Source organism: Mizuhopecten yessoensis, unplaced genomic scaffold, assembly GCF_002113885.1.
Source record: "Mizuhopecten yessoensis strain PY_sf001 unplaced genomic scaffold, ASM211388v2 scaffold11181, whole genome shotgun sequence".
In the NCBI taxonomy this organism is placed as follows: Eukaryota; Metazoa; Mollusca; class Bivalvia; order Pectinida; family Pectinidae; genus Mizuhopecten; species Mizuhopecten yessoensis.
The window spans coordinates 1,399,452-1,424,055 of record NW_018408920.1 but is presented as its reverse complement, the minus strand read 5'-3'; the positions used below and the strand labels follow the sequence as shown (position 1 = coordinate 1,424,055).

Genomic DNA, 24,604 nt, shown 5'->3' with positions numbered 1-24,604 from the left:
TTAACCTAACTCTCATCATGCGTGTAGTTTCACTTTACAGAATCTATCACAAAGATAATGTTGAACTTCATGGCAACGCAGTTAAATGTCAAGTTTACATTTTACTGATATATGAATGCTTCATTTTCTAATCAAATCATTTGAAAACACAAGGAGGAAAGAAGAACTTCCTTGATATTGACATCTCCGTCCCAAATTTGTCCCGAGTAGAATCAATATTTTACTAGGGTTTTGACCTCTGTTCATATTGCGAGCGCGCTTGTTATTACCCGTCTGGGTAAATGTCGTTTTATCATAACCCCCAAAATCACTTGTGTCGTCTGCTCAATGACAGGAAATTGACTACGTAGCTTTGCTGCGTTGGCATCACTCCGGGATCCGTAGCAGACGCCGTAATGGATCCCATGTGTCAAGGGAGATAAACCATCACATCCAATGTGGACAAGATTGAAAAATACGGGTCATCACCTTTGGAGAAAATCACGAGATAGGACTAAATGGAAGAAGCACATAGCCGGAGATCTTCTAGGAACAGACGGGATACAAACTATGACCGGTGGTCATTATCCATCTATGAGAAGTTACACATTGGAAAAGTTCATTCCGTCACATTATCTTCACTCGTACATGCCCGTATAATTTGCCATCGACCAAATATAATGAAAATATTTTTGGTTTTTTAAAACGATTAAAAATATTCCCACGGATACTAAAAGCGTGATTGATGATAATCTTGGCAAGTAATGTAATTCAAGCTGCTTCACAAACGATCGTGGATTCATTTTGATTGAAGTTAGCTACGAATCTGGAAAAATAGGCAGTATTGATTTTTATTATCAAATTAGATATGATGTATTCTATATTAAGCAGTAGTACGACACCAAGTAAGCAGGTTAAGTCAGGCAAACAGTACTCGGAAGAACTAAGGGCGGTAGGAACCAGTAAACACCGACCGCCAGTCTCGAAGCCACCATGTTGCAAAGGTTTTGTACTGTTTAGCAAAAAACCCATTGAGTTACGTTATTGATTGAGGGAAAACTGCAATCGGTCTGTCAGACAACTTTGAATTTACATTGAAAATCCAATTTCCCCAGCTATAACGTGACTATCTGTTTAATGTAGGGATCTCCATCGACGAGTGTGATTGGAGCATGACAGGGTCGCTCTCCCGCCGGAATCAGGGAACGGGAGGTCCACGTTAGTTACTGTCTATTCGGATTCGCAACATTGAACATTTAGTGGCTAATCAATACTTTGCTGTTCGGAAGGCTAATTCTCGCGCTCATTTGCGGATGTGGTGCCGGCTTAAAGACTCAGGATAATAACACGGAATTACTCCAGACGTTTTGTTTGTAGAAGGCTTGTTTTAACACACCAGAAGATGCGCTAGGTGGATAAGCCGATCTGTGCTAATGGATTCGACTTGTGTGAAACAATTGTGTTTTGTGCTAGGTACCAGGATCCAGTAGCAGTGTAGTGTCACCCTGGTTATACAGTTTCAAACGTGTTCTGCTCCAATCTCACAAGGTACCATGCAAAATATCATTTTTCTGATCTATTTTCTCTGGAATATTCCCGTTTGGACAGTTTGGGCTCTCAACTCGTCCTTCGCTAAAGAGTGTATACATAGTAAGTATAATGTATTTGATCAATTTTACACTAAAACCTAAGACATTTTGTCCATATCATCTGATAGCGTCAATGGCCAATACAGATTTATAATTAATGTACAAGCATTACAATATCGTATTTGTTCTATAATGTTAAATATTATTATATATTTATTTTTAAATATTTTGAGATCGCATAGAGGATGTGTGCAACATAAGATAAAATACAGGCAGACTATTTAAATGTATAATCTAGTCTTAACAATGCTACATTGTGTCGTGTGATTGATATAAGTCCGTGATATCCACATCTAACAATGCTACAATGTCGTGTGATTGATATAAGTCTGTGATATCCACATCTAACAATGCTATATTGTGTCGTGTGATTGATGTAAGACTGTGATATCCACATCTAACAATGCTACATTGTGTCGTGTGATTGATATAAGTCTGTGATATCCACATCTACCAATGCTACAATGTGTCGTATGATTGATATAAGTCTGTGATATCCACATCTAACAATGCTACAATGTCGTGTGATTGATATAAGTCTGTGATATCCACATCTAACAATGCTACAATGTGTCGTGTGATTGATATAAGTCTGTGATATCCACATCTAACAATGCTACAATGTCGTGTGATTGATATAAGTCTGTGATATCCACATCTAACAATGCTACAATGTCGTGTGATTGATATAAGTCTGTGATATCCACATCTAACAATGCTACAATGTGTCGTGTGATTGATATAAGTCTGTGATATCCACATCTAACAATGCTACAATGTCGTGTGATTGATATAAGTCTGTGATATCCACATCTAACAATGCTACATTGTGTCGTGTGATTGATATAAGTCTGTGATATCCACATCTAACAATGCTACAATGTCGTGTGATTGATATAAGTCTGTGATATCCACATCTAACAATGCTACAATGTGTCGTGTGATTGATATAAGTCTGTGATATCCACATCTAACAATGCTACAATGTCGTGTGATTGATATAAGTCTGTGATATCCACATCTAACAATGCTACAATGTCGTGTGATTGATATAAGTCTGTGATATCCACATCTAACAATGCTACAATGTGTCGTGTGATTGATATAAGTCTGTGATATCCACATCTAACAATGCTACAATGTCGTGTGATTGATATAAGTCTGTGATATCCACATCTAACAATGCTACAATGTGTCGTGTGATTGATATAAGTCTGTGATATCCACATCTAACAATGCTACAATGTCGTGTGATTGATATAAGTCTGTGATATCCACATCTAACAATGCTACAATGTCGTGTGATTGATATAAGTCTGTGATATCCACATCTAACAATGCTACAATGTGTCGTGTGATTGATATAAGTCTGTGATATCCACATCTAACAATGCTACAATGTCGTGTGATTGATATAAGTCTGTGATATCCACATCTAACAATGCTACATTGTGTCGTGTGATTGATATAAGTCTGTGATATCCACATCTAACAATGCTACAATGTCGTGTGATTGATATAAGTCTGTGATATCCACATCTAACAATGCTACATTGTGTCGTGTGATTGATATAAGTCTGTGATATCCACATCTAACAATGCTACAATGTCGTGTGATTGATATAAGTCTGTGATATCCACATCTAACAATGCTACAATGTGTCGTGTGATTGATATAAGTCTGTGATATCCACATCTAACAATGCTACAATGTCGTGTGATTGATATAAGTCTGTGATATCCACATCTAACAATGCTACATTGTGTCGTGTGATTGATATAAGTCTGTGATATCCACATCTAACAATGCTACAATGTCGTGTGATTGATATAAGTCTGTGATATCCACATCTAACAATGCTACACTGTGTCGTGTGATTGATATAAGTCTGTGATATCCACATCTAACAATGCTACATTGTGTCGTGTGATTGATATAAGTCTGTGATATCCACATCTAACAATGCTACAGTGTCGTGTGATTGATATAAGTCTGTGATATCCACATCTAACAATGCTACAGTGTCGTGTGATTGATATAAGTCTGTGATATCCACATCTAACAATGCTACAGTGTCGTGTGATTGATATAAGTCTGTGATATCCACATCTAACAATGCTACAGTGTCGTGTGATTGATATAAGTCTGTGATATCCACATCTAACAATGCTACATTGTGTCGTGTGATTGATATAAGTCTGTGATATCCACATCTAACAATGCTACACTGTGTCGTGTGATTGATATAAGTCTGTGATATCCACATCTAACAATGCTACATTGTGTCGTGTGATTGATATAAGTCTGTGATATCCACATCTAACAATGCTACATTGTGTCGTGTGATTGATATAAGTCTGTGATATTCACATCTAACAATGCTACATTGTGTCGTGTGATTGATGTAAGTCTGTGATATCCACATCTAACAATGCTATATTGTATCGTGTGATTGATATAAGTCTGTGATATTCACATCTAACAATGCTACATTGTGTCGTGTGATTGATGTAAGTCGGTGATATCCACATCTAACAATGCTATATTGTATCGTGTGATTGATATAAGTCTGTGATATTCACATCTAACAATGCTACATTGTGTCGTGTGATTGATGTAAGTCGGTGATATCCACATCTAACAATGCTATATTGTATCGTGTGATTGATATAAGTCTGTGATATCCACATCTAATAATGCTACAATGTGTCGTGTGATTGATATAAGTCTGTGATATCCACATCTACCAATGCTACATTGTGTCGTGTGATTGATATAAGTCTGTGATATCCACATCTAACAATGCTCCACCAAATGATGATTATACTGTAGGCTTAAGATTTTATTCCATTTTCTATAATGTATCAATATAATAATACACAAAACGCGTTCCAAAAAAACATTTCATACTGACTAAGAATGTAAACGTAAAGGAATTAAATAATTACATTACGAATATTTTGAAATCATTGAAAACAAAATATTTTATGTTAAATACCATTAAATTTAAATTATTAATCGTTGATGTTGTTTTCGGATAAAATAACAGTTATCCGTCAGTTAAACGAAATCTGTTGTACCTAGTAAATATGGTTAAGGTAAGAAACTGTCTTTGTACTGAACCATCAGGGGTAAATATGGTTTAGGTAAGGAACTGTCTGTGTACTGAACCATCAGGGGTAAATATGGTTAAGGTAAGGAACTGTCTGTGTACTGAACCATCAGGGGTTAATATAGTTAAGGTAACCAACTGTCTGTGTACTGAACCATCAGGGGGTAAATATGGTTAAGGTGAAGAACTGTCTGTGTACTGAACCATCGGGGGTAAATACGGTTAAGGTAACGAACTGTCTGTGTACTTAACCCTCAGGGTGGATATGGTTAAGGAAACGAACTGTCGGTGTACTGAACCATCAGGAGTAAATATGGTTAAGGTAAGGAACTGTCTGTGTACTGAACCATCAGGAGTAAATATGGTTAAGGTAAGGAACTGTCTGTGTACTGAACCATCAGGGGTAAATATGGTTAAGGTAACGAACTGTCTGTGTACTGAATCATCAGGGGTAAATATGGTTCAGGTAACGAACTGTCTGTGTATTGAACCATCAGGGTTAAATATGGTTAAGGTAACGAACTGTCTGTGTACTGAACTAACAGGGGTTAATATGGTTAAGGTAAGGAACTGTCTGTGTACTGAACTAACTGTGGTAAATATGGTTAAGGTAACGAACTGTCTGTGTACTGAACTATCATTGGTAAATATGGTTAAGGTAGGGAACTGTCTGTGTACTGAACCAACAGGGGTAAATATGGTTAAGGTAACGAACTGTCTATGTACTTAACCATCAGGGGTAAATATGGTTAAGGTAAGGAACTGACTGAGTACTGAACTATCAGGAGTAAATATGGTTAAGGTAAGGAACTGTCTGTGTACTAAACCATCAGGGGTAAATATGATTAAGGTGAGGAACTGTCTCTGTATTGAACCATCATGGGCAAATATGGTTAAGGAAACGAACTGTCGGTGTACTGAACCATCAGGAGTAAATATGGTTAAGGTAAGGAACTGTCTGTGTACCGTACCATAAGGGGTAAATATGGTTAAGGTAAGAAACTGTCTGTGTACTGCACTATCAGGAGTAAATATGGTTAAGGTAAGAAACAGTCTATGTACTGAACCATCAGGGGTAAGTATGGTTAAGGTAACGAACTGTCTCTATACTGCACTATCAGGAGTAACTATGGTTAAGGTAAGAAACTGTCTATGTACTGAACCATCAGGGGTAAGTATGGTTAAGGTAACGAACTGTCTCTGTACTGAACTATCAGGGTTAAATATGGTTCAGGAAAGGTCCTGTCTGTGTATTGAACCATCAGGGGTAATTATGGTTACGGTAACGAACTGTTTGTGTACTGAACTATCATTGGTAAATATGGTTAAGGTAGGTAACTGTCTGTGTACTGAACCATCAGGGGTAAATATGGTTAAGGTAACGAAGTGTCTGTGTACTTAACATCAGGGGTAGATATGGTTAAGGTAAGAAACTGTCTGTGCACTGAACTATCATTGGTAATTATGGTTAAGGTAAGGAACTGTGTGTGTACTGAACCATCAGGGGCAAATATGGTTAAGGTAACGAACTGTCTGTGTACTGAACCATCAGGGGTAAATCTGGTTAAGGTAACGAAGTGTCTGTGTACTTAACATCAGGGGGAGATATGGTTAAGGTAAGAAACTGTCTGTGCACTGAACTATCATTGGTAATTATGGTTAAGGTAAGGAACTGTGTGTGTACTGAACCATCAGGGGTAAATATGGTAAGGTAGCGAACTGTCTGTGTACTGAACCATCAGGGGTAATTATGGTTAAGATAACGAACTGTCTGTGTACTGAACTATCAGGGGTAGATATTGTTAAGGTAAGGAACTGTCTGCGTACTGAACCATCAGGGGTAATTATGGTAAGGTAGCGAACTGTCTGTTTACTGAACCATCAGGGGTAATTATGGTAAGGTAGCGAACTGTCTGTGTAATGAACCATCAGGGGTAATTATGGTTACGGTAACGAACTGTCTGTGTACTGAAACATCAGGAGTAAATATGGTTAAGGTAAGTAACTGTCTGTGTACTGAATCATAAGGGGTAAATATGGTTAAGGTGAGGAACTGTCTGTGTACTGAACTATGAGGTGTAAATATGGTTAAGGTAAGGAAGTTTCTGTGTACTGAACCTTCAGGGGTAGATTTTGTTAAGGTAAGGAACTGTGTGTATGCTACACCATCAGGGGTAAATATGGTTCCTTTAACGAACTGTCTGTGTACTGAGCCATCAGGAGTAAATATGGTTAAGGGAAGGAACTTTCTGTGTACTGAACATTCAGGGGTAGATATTGTTAAGGTAAGGAACTGTGTGTATGCTACACCATCAGGGGTAAATATGGTTAAGGGTAAGGTAGCGAACTGTCTGTTTACTGAACCATCAGGGGTAAATATGTTAAGGTAGCGAACTGTCTGTGTACTGAACCTTCAGGGGTAGATATTGTTAAGGTAAGGAACTGTGTGTATACTACACCATCATGGGTTAATATGGTTAAGGTAACGAACTGTCTGTGTACTGAACCATCAGGAGTAAATATGGTTAAGGTAAGGAACTGTCTGTGTACTGAATCATCAGGGGTAAATATGGTTAAGGTTAGGAATTATGTGCGTATTACACCATCAGGGGTAAATATGGTTAAGGTAAGGAACTGTCTGTGTACTGGACCATCAGGGGTAGATATTGTTAAGGTAAAGAACTGTCTGTGTACCGAACCATCAGAAGTAAATATGGTTAAGGTTAGGAACTGTCTGTGTACTGAACCATCAGGGGTAAATATGGTTAAGGTAACGAACTGTTTGTGTACTGAACCATCAGGGGTAAATATGTTTAAGGTAAGGAACTGTCTGTGTACTGAACCATCAGGGGTAAATATGTTTAAGGAAAGGAACTGTCTGTGTACTGAACCATCAGGGGAAAATATGGTTAAGGTAAGGAACTGTCTGTGTACTTAACCATCAGGGGTGGATATGGTTAAGGAAACGAACTGTCGGTGTAGTGAACCATCAGGGGTGGATATGGTTAAGGAAACGAACTGTCGGTGTACTGAACCATCAGGGGTAAATATGGTTAAGGTGAAGAACTGTCTGTGTACTGAACCATCAGGAGAAAATATGGTTAAGGTAAGGAACTGTCTGTGTACTTAACCGTCAGGGGTGGATATGGTTAAGGAAACGAACTGTCGGTGTACTGAACCATCAGGGGTAAATATGGTTAAGGTAACGAACTGTCTGTGTATTGAACCATCAGGGGTAAATATGGTTAAGGTAACGAACCGTCTGTGTACTGAACCAACAGGGGTAAATATGGTTAAGGTAAGGAACTGTTTGTGTACTAAACCATCAGGGGTAAATATGGTTAAGGTAAGGAACTGACTGAGTACTGAACTATCAGGAGTAAATATGGTTAAGGTAAGGAACTGTCTGTGTACTAAACCATCAGGGGTAAATATGGTTAAGGTGAGGAACTGTCTCTGTACTGAACCATCATGGGCAAATATGGTTAAGGAAACGAACTGTCGGTGTACTCAACCATCAGGAGTAAATATGGTTAAGGTAAGGAGCTGACGGAGTACTGAACTATCAGGAGTAAATATGGTTAAGGCAAGGAACTTTCTGTGTACTGAACCTTCAGGGGTAGATATTGTTAAGGTAACGAACTGTCTGTGTACTGAACCATCAGGGGTAGATATTGTTAAGGTAACGAACTGTCTGTGTACTGAATCATCAGGGGTAAATATGGTTAAGGTAACATACTGTCTGTGTACTGAGCTATCATTGGTAAATATGGTTAAGGTAGGTAACTGTCTGTGTACTGAACCATCAGGGGTAAATATGGTTAAGGAGAAGAACTGTCTGTGTACTGAACCATCAGGGGTAAATATGGTTAAGGAGAAGAACTGTCTGTGTACTGAACCATCAGGGGTAAATATGGTTAAGGAGAAGAACTGTCTGTGTACTGAACCATCAGGGGTAAATTTTGTTCAGGTAACGAACTGTCTGTGTATTGAACCATCAGGGGTAAATATGGTTAAGGTAACGAACTGTCTGGGTACTGAACCATCAGGGGTAGATATTGTTAAGGTAACGAACGGTCTGTGTACTGAATCATCAGGGGTAAATATGGTTAAGGTAACATACTGTCTGTGTACTGAACTATCATTGGTAAATATGGTTAAGGTAGGTAACTGTCTGTGTACTGAACCATCAGGGGTAAATATTGTTAAGGTAACGAACTGTCTGTGTACTGAATCATCTGGGGTAAATATGGTTAAGGTAACATACTGTCTGTGTACTGAACTATCATTGGTAAATATGGTTAAGGTAGGTAACTGTCTGTGTACTGAACCATCAGGGGTAAATATTGTTAAGGTAACGAACTGTCTGTGTACTGAATCATCAGGGGGAAATATGGTTAAGGTAACATACTGTCTGTGTACTGAACTATCATTGGTAAATATGGTTAAGGTAGGTAACTGTCTGTGTACTGAACCATCAGGGGTAAATATTGTTAAGGTAACGAACTGTCTGTGTACTGAATCATCTGGGGTAAATATGGTTAAGGTAACATACTGTCTGTGTACTGAACTATCATTGGTAAATATGGTTAAGGTAGGTAACTGTCTGTGTACTGAACCATCAGGGGTAAATTTTGTTCAGGTAACGAACTGTCTGTGTATTGAACCATCAGGGGTAAATATGGTTAAGGTAACGAACTGTCTGTGTACTGAACCATCAGGGGTAAATATGGTTAAGGTAACGAACTGTCTGTGTACTTAACCATCAGGGGTGGATATGGTTAAGGAAACGAATTGTCGGTGTACTGAAACATCAGGAGTAAATATGGTTAAGGTAAAGAACTTTCTGTGTACTGAACCTTCAGGGGTAGATATTGTTAAGGTAAGGAACTGTGTGTATACTACACCATCAGGGGTAAATATGGTTAAGGTAACGAACTGTCTGTGTACTGATCCATCAGGGGTAAATATGGTTCAGGTAACGAACTGTCTGTGTATTGAACCATCAGGGGTAAATATGGTTAAGGTAACGAACTGTCTGTGTACTGAACAATCAGGGGTAAATATGGTTAAGGTAAGGAAATGTCTGTGTACTGAACCAACAGGGGTAAATATGGTTAAGGTAACGAACTGTCTGTGTACTGAACCATCAGGGGTAAATATTGTTCAGGTAACGAACTGTCTGTGTATTGAACCATCAGGGGTAAATATGGTTAAGGTAAGGAACTGACTGAGTACTGAACTATCAGGAGTAAATATGGTTAAGGTAAGGAACTGTCTGTGTACTGAACGATCTGGAGTAAATATGGTTTAGGTAAGGAACTGTCTGTGTACTGAACCATTAGGGGTAAATATGGTTAAGGTGAGGAACTGTTTCTGTACTGAACCATCAGGGGCAAATATGGTTAAGTCAACGAACTGTCGATGTACTGAACCATCAGGAGTAAATATGGTTAAGGCAAGGAACTGTCTGTGTACTAAACCATCAGGGGTAAATATGGTTAAGGTAAGGTACTGACTGAGTACTGAACTATCAGGGGTAAATATGGTTAAGGTAAGGTACTGACTGAGTACTGAACTATCAGGGGTAAATATGGTTAAGGTAAGGAACTGACTGAGTACTTAACTATCAGGGGTAAATATGGTTAAGGTAAGGAACTGTCTGTGTACTGCACGATCAGGAGTAAATATGGTTAAGGCAAGGAACTGTCTGTGTACTAAACCATCAGGGGTAAATATGGTTAAGGTAAGGAACTGTCTGTGTACTGAACCATCAGGGGTAAATATGGTTAAAGTAAGGAACTGTTTGTGTACTGAACCATCAGGGGTAAATATGGTTAAGGTAAGGAACTGACTGAGTACTTAACTATCAGGGGTAAATATGGTTAAGGTAAGGTACTGACTGAGTACTGAACTATCAGGGGTAAATATGGTTAAGGTAACATACTGTCTGTGTACTGAACTATCATTGGTAAATATGGTTAAGGTAAGGAACTTTCTGTGTACTGAACCTTCAGGGGTAGATATTGTTAAGGTAAGGAACTGTCTGTGTACCGTACCATCAGGGGAAAATATGGTTAAGGAAAGGAACTGTCTGTGTACTAAACCATCAGGGGTAAATATGGTTAAGGTGAGGAAATTCCTCTGTACTGAACTATCAGGGGTAGATATTGTTAAGGTAAGGAACTGTCTGTACCGAACCATCAGGGGTAAATATGATTAAGGTAAGAAACTGTCTGTGTACTGAACTATCAGGAACAAATATGGTTAAGGTAAGGAACTGTCTGTGTACCGTACCATCAGGGGTAAATATGGTTAAGGTAAGAAACTGTCTGTGTACTGCACTATCAGGAGTAAATATGGTTAAGGTAAGAAACAGTCTATGTCTGAACCATCAGGGGTAAGTATGGTTAAGGTAACGAACTGTCTCTGTACTGCACTATCAGGGTTAAATATGGTTCAGGAAAGGTCCTGTCTGTGTATTGAACCATCAGGGGTAAATATGGTTAAGGTACGAAACTGTCTGTGTACTGAACTATCATTGGTAACTATGGTTAAGGTAGGGAACTGTCTGTGTACTGAACCATCAGGTGTAAATATGGTTAAGGTAACGAACTGTCTGTCTGTCTGTGTACTGAACCATTAGGGGTAAATATGGTTAAGGTGAGGAACTGTCTCTGTAATGAACCATCAGGGGCAAATATGGTTAAGTCAACGAACTGTCGATGTACAGAACCATCAGGAGTAAATATGGTTAAGGTAAGGAACTGTCTGTGTACTGAACCATCAGGGGTAAATATGGTTAAGGTAACGAACTGTCTGTCTGTCTGTGTACTGAACCATTAGGGGTAAATATGGTTAAGGTGAGGAACTGTCTCTGTAATGAACCATCAGGGGCAAATATGGTTAAGTCAACGAACTGTCGATGTACAGAACCATCAGGAGTAAATATGGTTAAGGTAAGAAACTGTCTGTGTACTGAACCATCAGGGGCAAATCTGGTTACGTCAACGAACTGTCGATGTACTGAACCATCAGGAGGAAATATGGTTAAGGTAAGGAATTATGTGTATATTACACCATTAGGGGTAAATATGGTTAAGGTAAGGAACTCTCGTTGTACTGAACCATCAGGGGTAAATATGGGTAAGGTAAGGAATTATGTGTGTATTACACCATTAGGGGTAAATATGGTTAAGGTAAGGAACTGTCGTTGTACTGAACCATCAGGGGTAGATATTGTTAAGGTAAGGAACTGTCTGTGTACCGAACCATCAGAAGTAAATATGGTTAAGGTTAGGAACTGTCTGTGTACTGAACCATCAGGGGTAAATATGGTTAAGGTAAGGAACTGTTTGTGTACTGAACCATCAGGGGTAAATATTGTTAAGGTAAGGAACTGACTGAGTACTGAACTATCAGGGGTAAAAATGGTTAAGGTAAGAAACTGTCTATGTACTGAACCATTAGGGGTAAGTATGGTTAAGGTAACGAACTGTTTCTGTACTGCACTATCAGGGTTAAATATGGATCAGGAAAGGTCCTGTCTGTGTACTTAACCATCAGGGGTGGATATGGTTAAGGTAAGGAACTGTCTGTGTACTGAACGATCAGGAGTAAATATGGTTAAGGTAAGGAACTGTCTGTGTACTAAACCATCAGGGGTAAATATGGTTTAGGTGAGGAATTGTCTCTGTACTGAACTATCATGGGCAAATATGGTTAAGGAAACGAACTGTCGGTGTACTGAACCATCAGGAGTAAATATGGTTAAGGCAAGGAACTTTCTGTGTACTGAACCTTCAGGGGTAGATATTGTTAAGGTAAGGAACTGTGTGTATACTACACCATCAGGGGTAAATATGGTTAAGGTAACGAACTGTCTGTGTACTGAACCATCAGGGGTAGATATTGTTAAGGTAAGGAGCTGTCTGTACCGAACCATCAGGGGTAAATATGATTAAGGTAAGAAACTGTCTGTGTACTGAACTATCAGGAGCAAATATGGTTAAGGTAAGGAACTGTCTGTGTACCGTACCATGAGGGGTAAATATGGTTAAGGAAAGAAACTGTCTGTGTACTGCACTATCAGGAGTAAATATGGTTAAGGTAAGAAACTGTCTATGTACTGAACCATCAGGGGTAAGTATGGTTAAGGTAACGAACTGTCTCTGTACTGCACTATCAGGGTTAAATATGGTTCAGGAAAGGTCCTGTCTGTGTATTGAACCATCAGGGGTAATTATGGTTACGGTAACGAACTGTCTGTGTACTGAACTATCATTGGTAAATATGGTTAAGGTAGGTAACTGTCTGTGTCCTGAACCATCAGGGGTAAATATGGTTAAGGTTACGAACTGTCTGTGTACTTAACATCAGGGGTGGATATGGTTAAGGTAAGAAACTGTCTGTGTACTGAACTATCATTGGTAAATATGGTTAAGGTAAGGAACTGTGTGTGTACTGAACCATCAGGAGTAAATATGGTTAAGGTAACGAACTGTCTGTGTACTGAACCATCCGGGGCAAATATGGTTAAGGTAACGAACTGTCTGTGTACTAAACCATCATGGGTAAATATGGTTAAGGTAAGGAACTGTCTGTGTACTGAACCATTAGGGGAAAATATGGTTAAGGTAACGAACTGTCTGTGTACTGAACCATCAGGGGTAAATATGGTTAAGGTAAGGAACTGTCTGTGTACTGAACCATCAGGGGTAAATATGGTTAAGGTAACGAACTGTCTGTGTACTGAACTATCAGGGGTAAATATGGTTAAGGTAAGGAACTGTCTGTGTACTGAACCATCAGGGGTAAATATGGTTAAGGTAACGAACTGTCTGTGTACTGAACTATCAGGGGTAAATATGGTTAAGGTAAGGAACTGTCTGTGTACTGAACCATCAGGGGTAAATATGGTTAAGGTAACGAACTGTCTGTGTACTGAACCATCAGGGGTAAATATGGTTAAGGTAAGGAACTGTCTGTGTACTGAACCATCAGGGGTAAATATGGTTAAGGTAACGAACTGTCTGTGTACTGAACCATCAGGGGTAAATATGGTTAAGGTAAGGAACTGTCTGTGTACTGAACCATCAGGGGTAAATATGGTTAAGGTAACGAACTGTCTGTGTACTGAACCATCAGGGGTAAATATGGTTAAGGTAAGGAACTGTCTGTGTACTGAACCATCAGGGGTAAATATGGTTAAGGTAACGAACTGTCTGTGTACTGAACCATCAGGGGTAAATATGGTTAAGGTAAGGAACTGTCTGTGTACTGAACCATCAGGGGTAAATATGGTTAAGGTAAGGAACTGTCTGTGTACTGAACCATCAGGGGTAAATATGGTTAAGGTAACGAACTGTCTGTGTACTGAACTATCAGGGGTAAATATGGTTAAGGTAAGGAACTGTCTGTGTACTGAACCATCAGGGGTAAATATGGTTAAGGTAAGGAACTGTCTGTGTACTGAACCATCAGGGGTAAATATGGTTAAGGTAAGGAACTGTCTGTGTACTGAACCATCAGGGGTAAATATGGTTAAGGTAAGGAACTGTCTGTGTACTGAACCATCAGGGGTAAATATGGTTAAGGTAACGAACTGTCTGTGTACTGAACTATCAGGGGTAAATATGGTTAAGGTAAGGAACTGTCTGTGTACTGAACTATCAGGGGTAAATATGGTTAAGGTAAGGAACTGTCTGTGTACTGAACCATCAGGGGTAAATATGGTTAAGGTAAGGAACTGTCTGTGTACTGAACCATCAGGGGTAAATATGGTTAAGGTAAGGAACTGTCTGTGTACTGAACCATCAGGGGTAAATATGGTTAAGGTAAGGAACTGTCTGTGTACTGAACCATCAGGGGTAAATATGGTTAAGGTAAGGAACTGTCTGTGTACTGAACCATCAGGGGTAAATATGGTTAAGGTAAGGAACTGTCTGTGTACTGAACCATCAGGGGTAAATATGGTTAAGGTAAGGAACTGTCTGTGTACTGAACCATCAGGGGTAAATATGGTTAAGGTAACGAACTGTCTGTGTACTGAACCATCAGGGGTAAATATGGTTAAGGTAAGGAACTGTCTGTGTACTGAACCATCAGGGGTAAATATGGTTAAGGTAACGAACTGTCTGTGTACTGAACCATCAGGGGTAAATATGGTTAAGGTAAGGAACTGTCTGTGTACTGAACCATCAGGGGTAAATATGGTTAAGGTAACGAACTGTCTGTGTACTGAACCATCAGGGGTAAATATGGTTAAGGTAACGAACTGTCAGTGTACTGAACCATCAGGGGTAAATATGGTTAAGGTAAGGAACTGTCTGTGTACTGAACCATCAGGGGTAAATATGGTTAAGGTAGGTACCTGTCTGTGTACTGAACCATCAGGGGAAAATATGGTTAAGGTAACGAACTGTCTGTGTACTGAACTATCACGGGATAAATATGGTTAAGGTATGGACCTGTCTGTGTACTGAACCATCAGGTGTAAATATAGTTAAGGTAACGAACTGTCTGTGTACTGAACCATCAGGAGTAAATATGGTTAAGGTAAGGAACTGTCTGTGTTCTGAACCATCAGGGGTAATTATGGTTAAGGTAACGAACTGTCTGTGTACTGAACTATCAGGGGTAAATATGGTTAAGGTAAGGAACTGTCTGTGTACTGAACTATCAGGAGTAAATATGGTTAAGGTAAGGAACTGTCTGTGTACTGAACCATTAGGGATAAATATGGTTCCTTTAACGAACTGTCTGTGTACTGAACTATCAGGAGCAAATATGGTTCAGGTAAGGAACTGTCTGTTTACCGAACATCAGGGGTAAATATAGTTAAGGTAAGAAAATGTCTGTGTACTGAATTATCAGGAGTAAATATGGTTAAGGTAAGGAACTGTCTATGTACTGAACCATCAGGGTTAAGTATGGTTAAGGTAAGGAACTGTCTGTGTACTGAACTATCAGGAGTAAATATGGTTAAGGTAAAGAACTGTCTGTGTACTGAACCATCAGGGGTAAATATGGTTCCTTTAACGAACTGTCTGTGTACTGAACTATCAGGAGCAAATATGGTTAAGGTAAGGAACTGTCTGTGTACCGAACCATCAGGGGTAAATATGGTTAAGGTAAGAAACTGTCTGTGAACTAAACTATCAGGAGCAAATATGGTTAAGGTAAGGAACTGTCTGTGTACCGAACAATCAGGGGTCAATATGGTTAAAGTAAGAAAAGGTCTATGTACTGAGCCATCACGGGTAAGTATGGTCTATCATTGGTAAATATGGTTAAGGCAAGGAACTGTCGGTGTACCGAACCATCAGGGATAAATATAGTTAAGGTAACCAACTGTCTGTGTACTGATCTATCATTGGTAAATATGGTTAAGGTAAGAAAATGTCTTTAATATGGTTAAGGTAAGAAACTGTCTGTGTACTGCACCATCAGGGGTAAATATGGTTAAGGTAAGGAACTGTCTGTGTACCGAACCATCAGGGATAAATAAAGTTAAGGTAACCAACTGTCTGTGTACTGAACCATCAGGGGTAAATATGGTTAAGGTAAGGAACTGTCTGTGTACTGCACCATCAGGGGTAAATATGGTTAAGGTAAGGAACTGTCTGTGTACTGAACCATCAGGGGCAAATATGGTTAAGGTAACGAACTGTCTGTGTACTGAACTACATTTGTATCAGGAGTAAATATGATTAAGGTAAGGAACTGTCTGTGTACTGAACCATTGGGAGTAAATATGGTTAAGGTAAGGAACTGACTGTGTACTGAACTATCAGGAGTTAATATGGTTAAGGTAAGGAACTGTCTGTGTACTGAACTACCAGGAGTAAATATGGTTAAGGTAAGGAACTGTCTGTGTACTGAACGTTAAGGTAAGGAACTGTTTGTGTACTGAACTAACAGGGGCAAATATGGTTAAGGTAACGAACTGTCTGTGTACAGAACCATCAGTGGTGGATATTGTTAAGGTAAGTAACTGGCTGTGTACTGAACTATCTGGGGTAAATATGGTTAAGGTAAGGAACTGTCTGTGTACTAAACCATCAGGGGTAAATATGGTTAAGGTAGGTAACTGTCTGTGTACTGAACCATCAGGGGTAAATATGGTTAAGGTAAGGAACTGTCTGTGTACTGAACTATCGGGAGTAAATATGGTTAAGGTAAGGAACTGTTTGGGTACTGAACCATCAGGGATAAATATGGTTAAGGTAACGAACTGTCTGTGTACTGAACTGTTAGGGGTGAATATGGTTAAGGTAAGGAACTGTTTGTGTACTGAACTAACAGGGGTAAATATGGTTAAGGTAACGAACTGTCAGTGTACTGAACCATCAGGGGTAAATATGGTTAAGGTAAGGAACTGTCTGTGTACTGAACCATCAGGGGTAAATATGGTTAAGGTAAGTACCTGTCTGTGTACTGAACCATCAGGGGTAAATATGGTTAAGGTAACGAACTGTCTGTGTACTGAACTAGCAGGGGGTAAATATGGTTAAGGTAACGACCTGTCTGTGTACTGAACCATCAGGTGTAAATATGGTTAAGGAAACGAACTGTCTGTGTACTGAACCATCAGGAGTAAATATGGTTAAGGTAAGGAACTGTCTTTGTACTAAACCATCAGGGGTAATTATGGTTAAGGTAACGAACTGTCTGTGTAGTGAACTATCAGGGGTAAATATGGTTAAGGTAAGGAACTGTCTGTGTACTGAACTATCAGGAGTAAATATGGTTAAGGTAAGGAACTGTCTTTGTACTGAACCATCAGGGATAAATATGGTTCCTGTAACGAACTGTCTGTGTACTGAACTATCAGGAGCAAATATGGTTCAGGTAAGGAACTGTCTGTTTACCGAACATAAGGGGTAAATATAGTTAAGGTAAGAAACTGTCTGTGTACTGAATTATCTGGAGTAAATATGGTTAAGGTAAGAAACTGTCTATGTACTGAACCATCAGGGGTAAGTATGGTTAAGGTAAGTAACTGTCTGTGTACTGAACTATCAGGAGTAAATATGGTTAAGGTAAGGAACTGTCTGTGTACTGAACCATCAGGGGTAAATATGGTTCCTTTAACGAACTGTCTGTGTACTGAACTATCAGGAGCAAATATGGTTAAGCGAAGGAACTGTCTGTGTACCGAACCATCAGGGGTAAATATGGTTAAGGTAAGAAACTGTCTGTAAACTGAACTATCAGGAGCAAATATGGTTAAGGTAAGGAACTGTCTGTGTACCGAACCATCAGTGGTAAATATGGTTAAGGTAAGAAACTGTCTGTGTACTGCTCTATCAGGAGTAAATATGGTTAAGGTAAGAAAATGTCTATGTACTGAACCATCACGGGTAAGTATGGTTAAGGTAACGAACTGTCTCTGTACTGAACTATCAGGGTTAAATATGGTTCAGGAAAGGTTCTGTCTGTGTATTGAACCATCAAGGGCAAATTGGTTTAGGTAACGAACTGGCTGTGTACTGACCAATCAGGGGTAATTATGGTTAAGGTAAGGAACTGTCTGTTTACTGCACCATCAGGGGTAAATATGGTTAAGGTAAGGAACTGTCTGTGTACTGAACCATCAGGGATAAAAATATAGTTAAGGTAACCAACTGTCTGTGTACTGAACCATCAGGGGTAAATATGGTTAAGGTAACGAACTGTCTGTGTACTGAACTATCATTGGTAAATATTGTTAAGGTAGGGAACTGTCTGTGTACTGAACCATCAGGGGTAAATATGGTTATGGTAACGAACTGTCTGTGTACTGAACTACATTTGTATCAGGAGTAAATATGGTTAAGGTAAGGAACTGTCTGTGTACTGAACCATTGGGAGTAAATATGGTTAAGGTAAGGAACTGACTGTGTACTGAACTATCAGGAGTTAATGTGTTTAAGGTAAGGAGCTGTCTGTGTACTGAACTACCAGGAGTAAATATTGTTAAGGTAAGGAACTGTCTGTGTACTGAACTATCAGGGGTAAACATGGTTACGGTAAGGAACCATCTGTGTCCTGAACTATCAGGGGTAAACATGGTTAACGTAAGGAACTGACTGTGCACTGAACTATCAGGAGTTAATGTGTTTAAGGCAAGGAGCTGTCTGTGTACTGAACCCTCAGGGGTATATATGGTTAAGGTAAGGAACCACCTGTGTACTGAACTATCACTATCGGGAGTAAATATGGTTAAGCTAACGAACTGTCTGTGTACTGAACTATCAGGGGTAAATATGGTTAAGGTATAGAACTGTCTGTGTACTGAACCATCAGGGGCAAATATGGTTAAGGTAAAGAACTGTCTGTGTACTGAACCATCAGGGGTATATATGGTTAAGGTAAGGAACTGTCTGTGTACTGAACCATCAGGGGTAAATTTGGTTAAGCTAACGAACTGTCTGTGTACTGAACTACATTTGTATCAGGAGTAAATATGGTTAAGCTAACGAACTGTCTGTGTACTGAACCATCAGGAGTAAATATGGTTAAGGTGAGGAACTGACTGTGTACTGAACTATCAGGAGTTAATATGGTTAAGGTAAGGAACTGTCTGTGTACTGAATAACCAGGAGTAAATATGGTTAAGGTAAGGAACTGTCTGTGTACTGAACCATCAGGGGCAAATATGGTTAAGGTAAGGAACTGTCTGTGTACTGAACTATCAGGGGTAAATATGGTTAAGGTAACGAACTGTCTGTCAACTGAACTATAAGGAGTAAATATGGTTAAGGTAAGGAACTATCTGTGTACTGAACTATCAGGAGCAAATATGGTTAAGGTAAGGGACTGTCTGTGTACTGAACTATCAGGGGCAAATATGGTTAAGGTAACGAACTGTCTGTGTACAGAACCATAAGTGGTGGATATGGTTAAGGTAAGGAACTGTCTGTGTACTGAATTATCAGGGGTAAATATGGTTAAGGTAAGGAACTGTCTGTGTATTGAACCATCAGGGGTAAGTATGGTTAAGGTAAGGAACTGTCTGTTTACTGAACCATCAGGGGTAAATATGGTTAAGCTAACGAACTGTCTGTGTGCTTAACTATCAGGAGTAATCATGGTTACGGTAAGGATCTGTTTGTGTACTGAACCATCAAGGGCAAATATGGTTAAGGTAAGGAACTGTCTGTGTACTGAACCATCAGGGGTAAATATGGTTAAGGTAAGGAACTGTCTGTGTACTGAACCATCAGGGGTAAATATGGTGAAGGTAACGAACTGTCTGTGTACTTAACTATCAGGAGTAATCATGGGTACGATAAGGATCTGTTTGTGTACTGAACCATCAGGGGTAAATATGGTTAAAGCAATAGCACAGCGGACATCAAAGCATTACTCTTCAAAGTGTTCGAGAATCATCAGACGAAAGGCAAATATGCAATACTAAAACCGTTTAACAACAGCTGGGTTTTTTTGTAGCCAATCGTTTCGAATAGGGAATGTGATGTATCTATGTACCATGAGTCTGTAGAGGAACCGATCAATATTTCTCCTGGCCCCCAGTCGTCGGTGATTCTCCTAGAAAACGAAGATGAATCGATGCAATATGTCATTTTGTCAAATCATATAAGAGTCATGTGTATAATTAAGAAAACATAACGGCATTATTTATAAGGGGTTAAGGTGTGTATGATAATTGCGTGCTGGTATGATAATGTGAAACTATGATAAAATATAAGAAAAGGAAGCCGTTCGTGATGCTATAGTAATGGGTGCTGTTGGAGGTCATACGTGATGCTGTATTATTTGGTGTTATGATACATTTACGTTGGAGGTCATACGTGATTCTGCATTAATGGGTGTTATGATAAATTTATGTTGCAGGTCATACGTGATGCTGTATTAGTGGGTGTTATGATAAATGTATGTTGGAGGTCACATGTGATGCTGTATTAGCAGGTGTTATGACAAATATTTGTTGGGCGTCAGACGTGATGCTGTATTAGTGGGTGTTATGATTAATGTATGGTGGTGGGCATACGTGATGCTGTTTCAATGGGTGTTATGATTAATGTACGTTGGAAGTCATACGTGATGCTGTATTAATGGGTGTAATGATAAATATTTGTTGGGCGTCAGACGTGATGCTGTATTAGTGGGTGTAATGATAAATGTATGTTGGAGGTCATACGTGATGCTGTATTAATGGGTAATATAATCAATGTTTTAGAAGTCATACCTCAGAAAGTATTGATTAGTGTTACGATAGGTAGGTTTAACGTTATATTGTATTAACTTGGATTCGTTTACTAGTTTTCCAGGCGTCATAATTTGTGTTTAGGTGTATGTTCAAAAGTACAAACACGATGCTGTGCTAGCGCATGTTTGAATTGATAGATGTGTTAGAGTTATTCGAGTTATGTTTTTAAAAAGATACTATGAGTTTTTTATGTAATGTTAATGTGTGGATGAGATCCTATGTGGTATTGTTAGTGATGTGAGTAAAGATCGAACATGAAGTCACATTGATATAGAGTAATTGTGTGTTATGAATAATGTGAGCGGAAGTACTAACTTGAAATTGTATTTGTGCGTGATAACGTTAGTATATGTAGGATGTCCTTCGTTATATTTGCATGCACTAGCTTGTGTTTGGATGCATGTATGTATGACGTCATAAGTTATGTTGGCATGATTATTTGTTTAGGTAAACCTTTGTTATATTGTACATACACTAGCGTATGTTAGGATCGATGTGTATATGAGGTCATACGTGAAGTTATGTTAGGGTGTGTTTGGTTAATGAAAGAGAGATATAATACATGAAGTTGCATTATGGTAAAAGTACATGTTAATGTATGTTGGCGGTCCTTCGAGACAATCTCCGTTTGTGTGCTTTCTGATCAGAGTCAAATGTGTTTATGAGTGTTTGTCTAGTTAGGGGGTTCGCAGTTAGAGAAAATCGAAACAAATAACGACAAGTTAATAGTTTGACTGATTTATTTAAGCGATTATGTAAGTGTATACGATGCAAATCGCTGATTAATATGTCGATATATAGAAAACGTTGGTAGGTGCTACACATTTACCTGGTTTGTGTTGAGGATATTGTAGGTTTTTATTCTATACCGAGGGCACAATGTGACACAGGGTAACGAAAAAAAACTTGTTTACACAGGGTTACCTCGGCATATCATTAAACACGCTAATATGTTAACTTTCTAGGCCACAATTTACTCTACCGAGTGTCAAAAGTCAGTTAAAGTTGACGTTGACATCGCGTCTTTAGGTGGAAGAAAATGCACAAAACACACAAGATGGAAAGCGCCAGTGTATGCGGAACGCAAGGTCAAACACATACACGTTGCTAGATATTTTTAGTTCGTTTTTTTCAATTACCAAACTTCTAATTAGATATTCTAATGAGATATTGGAACGCCCGAGAGACCGTGACCTTGGCATCAACGCATAACGTTGCGACATAGGACAAATAACTATAATCCATAGCAATCGTCAACTCACTATCATTGAAACTGTAATAAGGCAGAATCTAATATTCATTTATTTACTCAAACACTACGAAGAATCGATTGTTTAAGTTCTGTATGCAGCATTGTAGTTCGTATTTATGTCGGTTGGCCCCTGGAGCTCTATCCTCGACAACGCGCGGCTCGTAGAGGGTATACACTCCCAGCAGACTCCCACTGAGGAAGTGGAGACTGTCGTATTATAACGTATGAATAACAGAAGTCGATTGATCCGACATCGTGGCGAACGTTTTGTCGAAGATTGCGTTCTTCAGATAAATACGTTTGGTGGATCAGTTATAGTTTTGGCATTTATTTCTCATTACATTTAAAACACCTGTAATCGAGTTAGCTTGCAATTTAAATGGCGTAAAACAAAAATGAGCTATGTCGTACTCCCCCTTGTGCTATAACAGTAATTGACTTTGCAGCTGAATACTACCCAATCAAACAAAGCAAGAATTTCTTCTGGGGTTTCTAGGCTTACTAGGAGATTAGCTCAATTAAATGGCCGCCGTACTGTCCATATGTGTCCCTAACTGGACATTTGTGCGACGAACTGGCCAAGCTGATAAGGTGGCGGTTGAATTCCGAAGCACTCTCGACCAATTTAACAACTGCCTTATTGGATGAGTTGAACAATATTGCAATGAGTAGGATCCATGCGCTGATGAACTCTTTGTACACGAGAATCATAGCTTTAACAGCGGCGCGAGGTTGGACATACCATATATTCACGAACTTTGTGATCAACCAGACATATTGAATCACTGATATGACGGGGTACCTTCTCTGACCTTTATTACTGTAGATACGGAGTACCTTCTCTGCCCGTTTGTTACTGTAGATACGGAGTACCTTCTCTGCCCTTTATTACTGTAGATACGGAGTACCTTCTCTGCCCTTTGTCTGCCCTTTTGTAACTGTATACCGAGTACCTTCTGTCCCCTTTTGTTACTGTAGATACGGAGTACCTCCTCTGCCCTTTATTACTGTAGGTACGGAGTACCTTCTCTGCCCTTTATCTGCCCTTTTGTAACTGTATACCGAGTACCTTCTGTGCCCTTTTGTTACTGTAGATACGGAGAAACTTCTCTGCCCTTTATTACTGTAGATACGGAGTACCTTCTCTGCTCTTTTCTTACTGTAGATACGGAGTACCTTCTCTGCCTTTTATTACTGTAGATACGGAGTACCTTCTCTGCCCTTTATCTGCACTTTTGTAACTGTATACCGAGTACCTTCTGTGCCCTTTTGTTACTGTAGATACGGAGAAACTTCTCTGCCCTTTATTACTGTAGATACCGAGTACCTTCTCTGCCCTTTATCTGCCCTTTTGTAACTGTATACCGAGTACCTTCTGTGCCCTTTTGTTACTGTAGATACGGAGTAGCTCTTTATTACTATAGATACGGAGTTCCTTCTCTGCCCTTTTGTTACTGTAAATACGGAGTACCTTCTCTACCCTTTTGTAACTGTAGATACTGAGTACCTTCTCTGCCCTTTTGTTACTGTAGATACGATGGACCTTATCTGCTCTTTTGTTACTGTAGATACGGAGTACCTTATCTGCCCTTTTATTACTGTATATACGGAGAACCTTCTCTGCCCTCTCTCTGTCCTTTTGTAACTGTAGATACCGAGTACCTTCTGTGCCCTTTTGTTAGTGTAGATACGGAGTACCTTCTCTACCCTTTTATTACTGTAGATACGGAGTACCTTCTCTGCCCTCTCTCTGTCCTTTTGTAACTGTAGATACCGAGTACCTTCTGTGCCCTTTTGTTAGTGTAGATACGGAGTACCTTCTCTACCCTTTTATTACTGTAGATACGGAGTACCTTCTCTGCCCTCTCTCTGTCCTTTTGTAACTGTAGATACCGAGTACCTTCTGTGCCCTTTTGTTAGTGTAGATACGGAGTACCTTCTCTACCCTTTTATTACTGTAGATACGGAGTACCTTCTCTGCCCTCTCTCTGTCCTTTTGTAACTGTAGATACCGAGTACCTTCTGTGCCCTTTTGTTAGTGTAGATACGGAGTACCTTCTCTACCCTTTTATTACTGTAGATACGGAGTACCTTCTCTGCCCTCTCTCTGTCCTTTTGTAACTGTAGATACCGAGTACCTTCTGTGCCCTTTTGTTAGTGTAGATACGGAGTACCTTCTCTACCCTTTTATTACTGTAGATACGGAGTACCTTCTCTGCCCTCTCTCTGTCCTTTTGTAACTGTAGATACCGAGTACCTTCTGTGCCCTTTTGTTAGTGTAGATACGGAGTACCTTCTCTACCCTTTTATTACTGTAGATACGGAGTACCTTCTCTGCCCTCTCTCTGTCCTTTTGTAACTGTAGATACCGAGTACCTTCTGTGCCCTTTTGTTA

General features: G+C 39.3%; 1 protein-coding gene across 1 annotated transcript in view; it reads left to right on the top strand.

The window, feature by feature from the left end:
• The first annotated feature begins 1,304 nt into the window (after window positions 1–1,304).
• LOC110440423 (glutamate receptor 2-like) overlaps window positions 1,305–24,604 on the top strand; it is a 100,026-nt gene continuing 76,726 nt past the window's right edge. Inside the window, exon 1 of the mRNA XM_021483493.1 lies at window positions 1,305–1,629. Coding sequence (XP_021339168.1) covers window positions 1,533–1,629 — 97 coding nt within the window. The 5' untranslated portion in view covers window positions 1,305–1,532. The remainder of the gene's footprint in view (window positions 1,630–24,604) is intronic.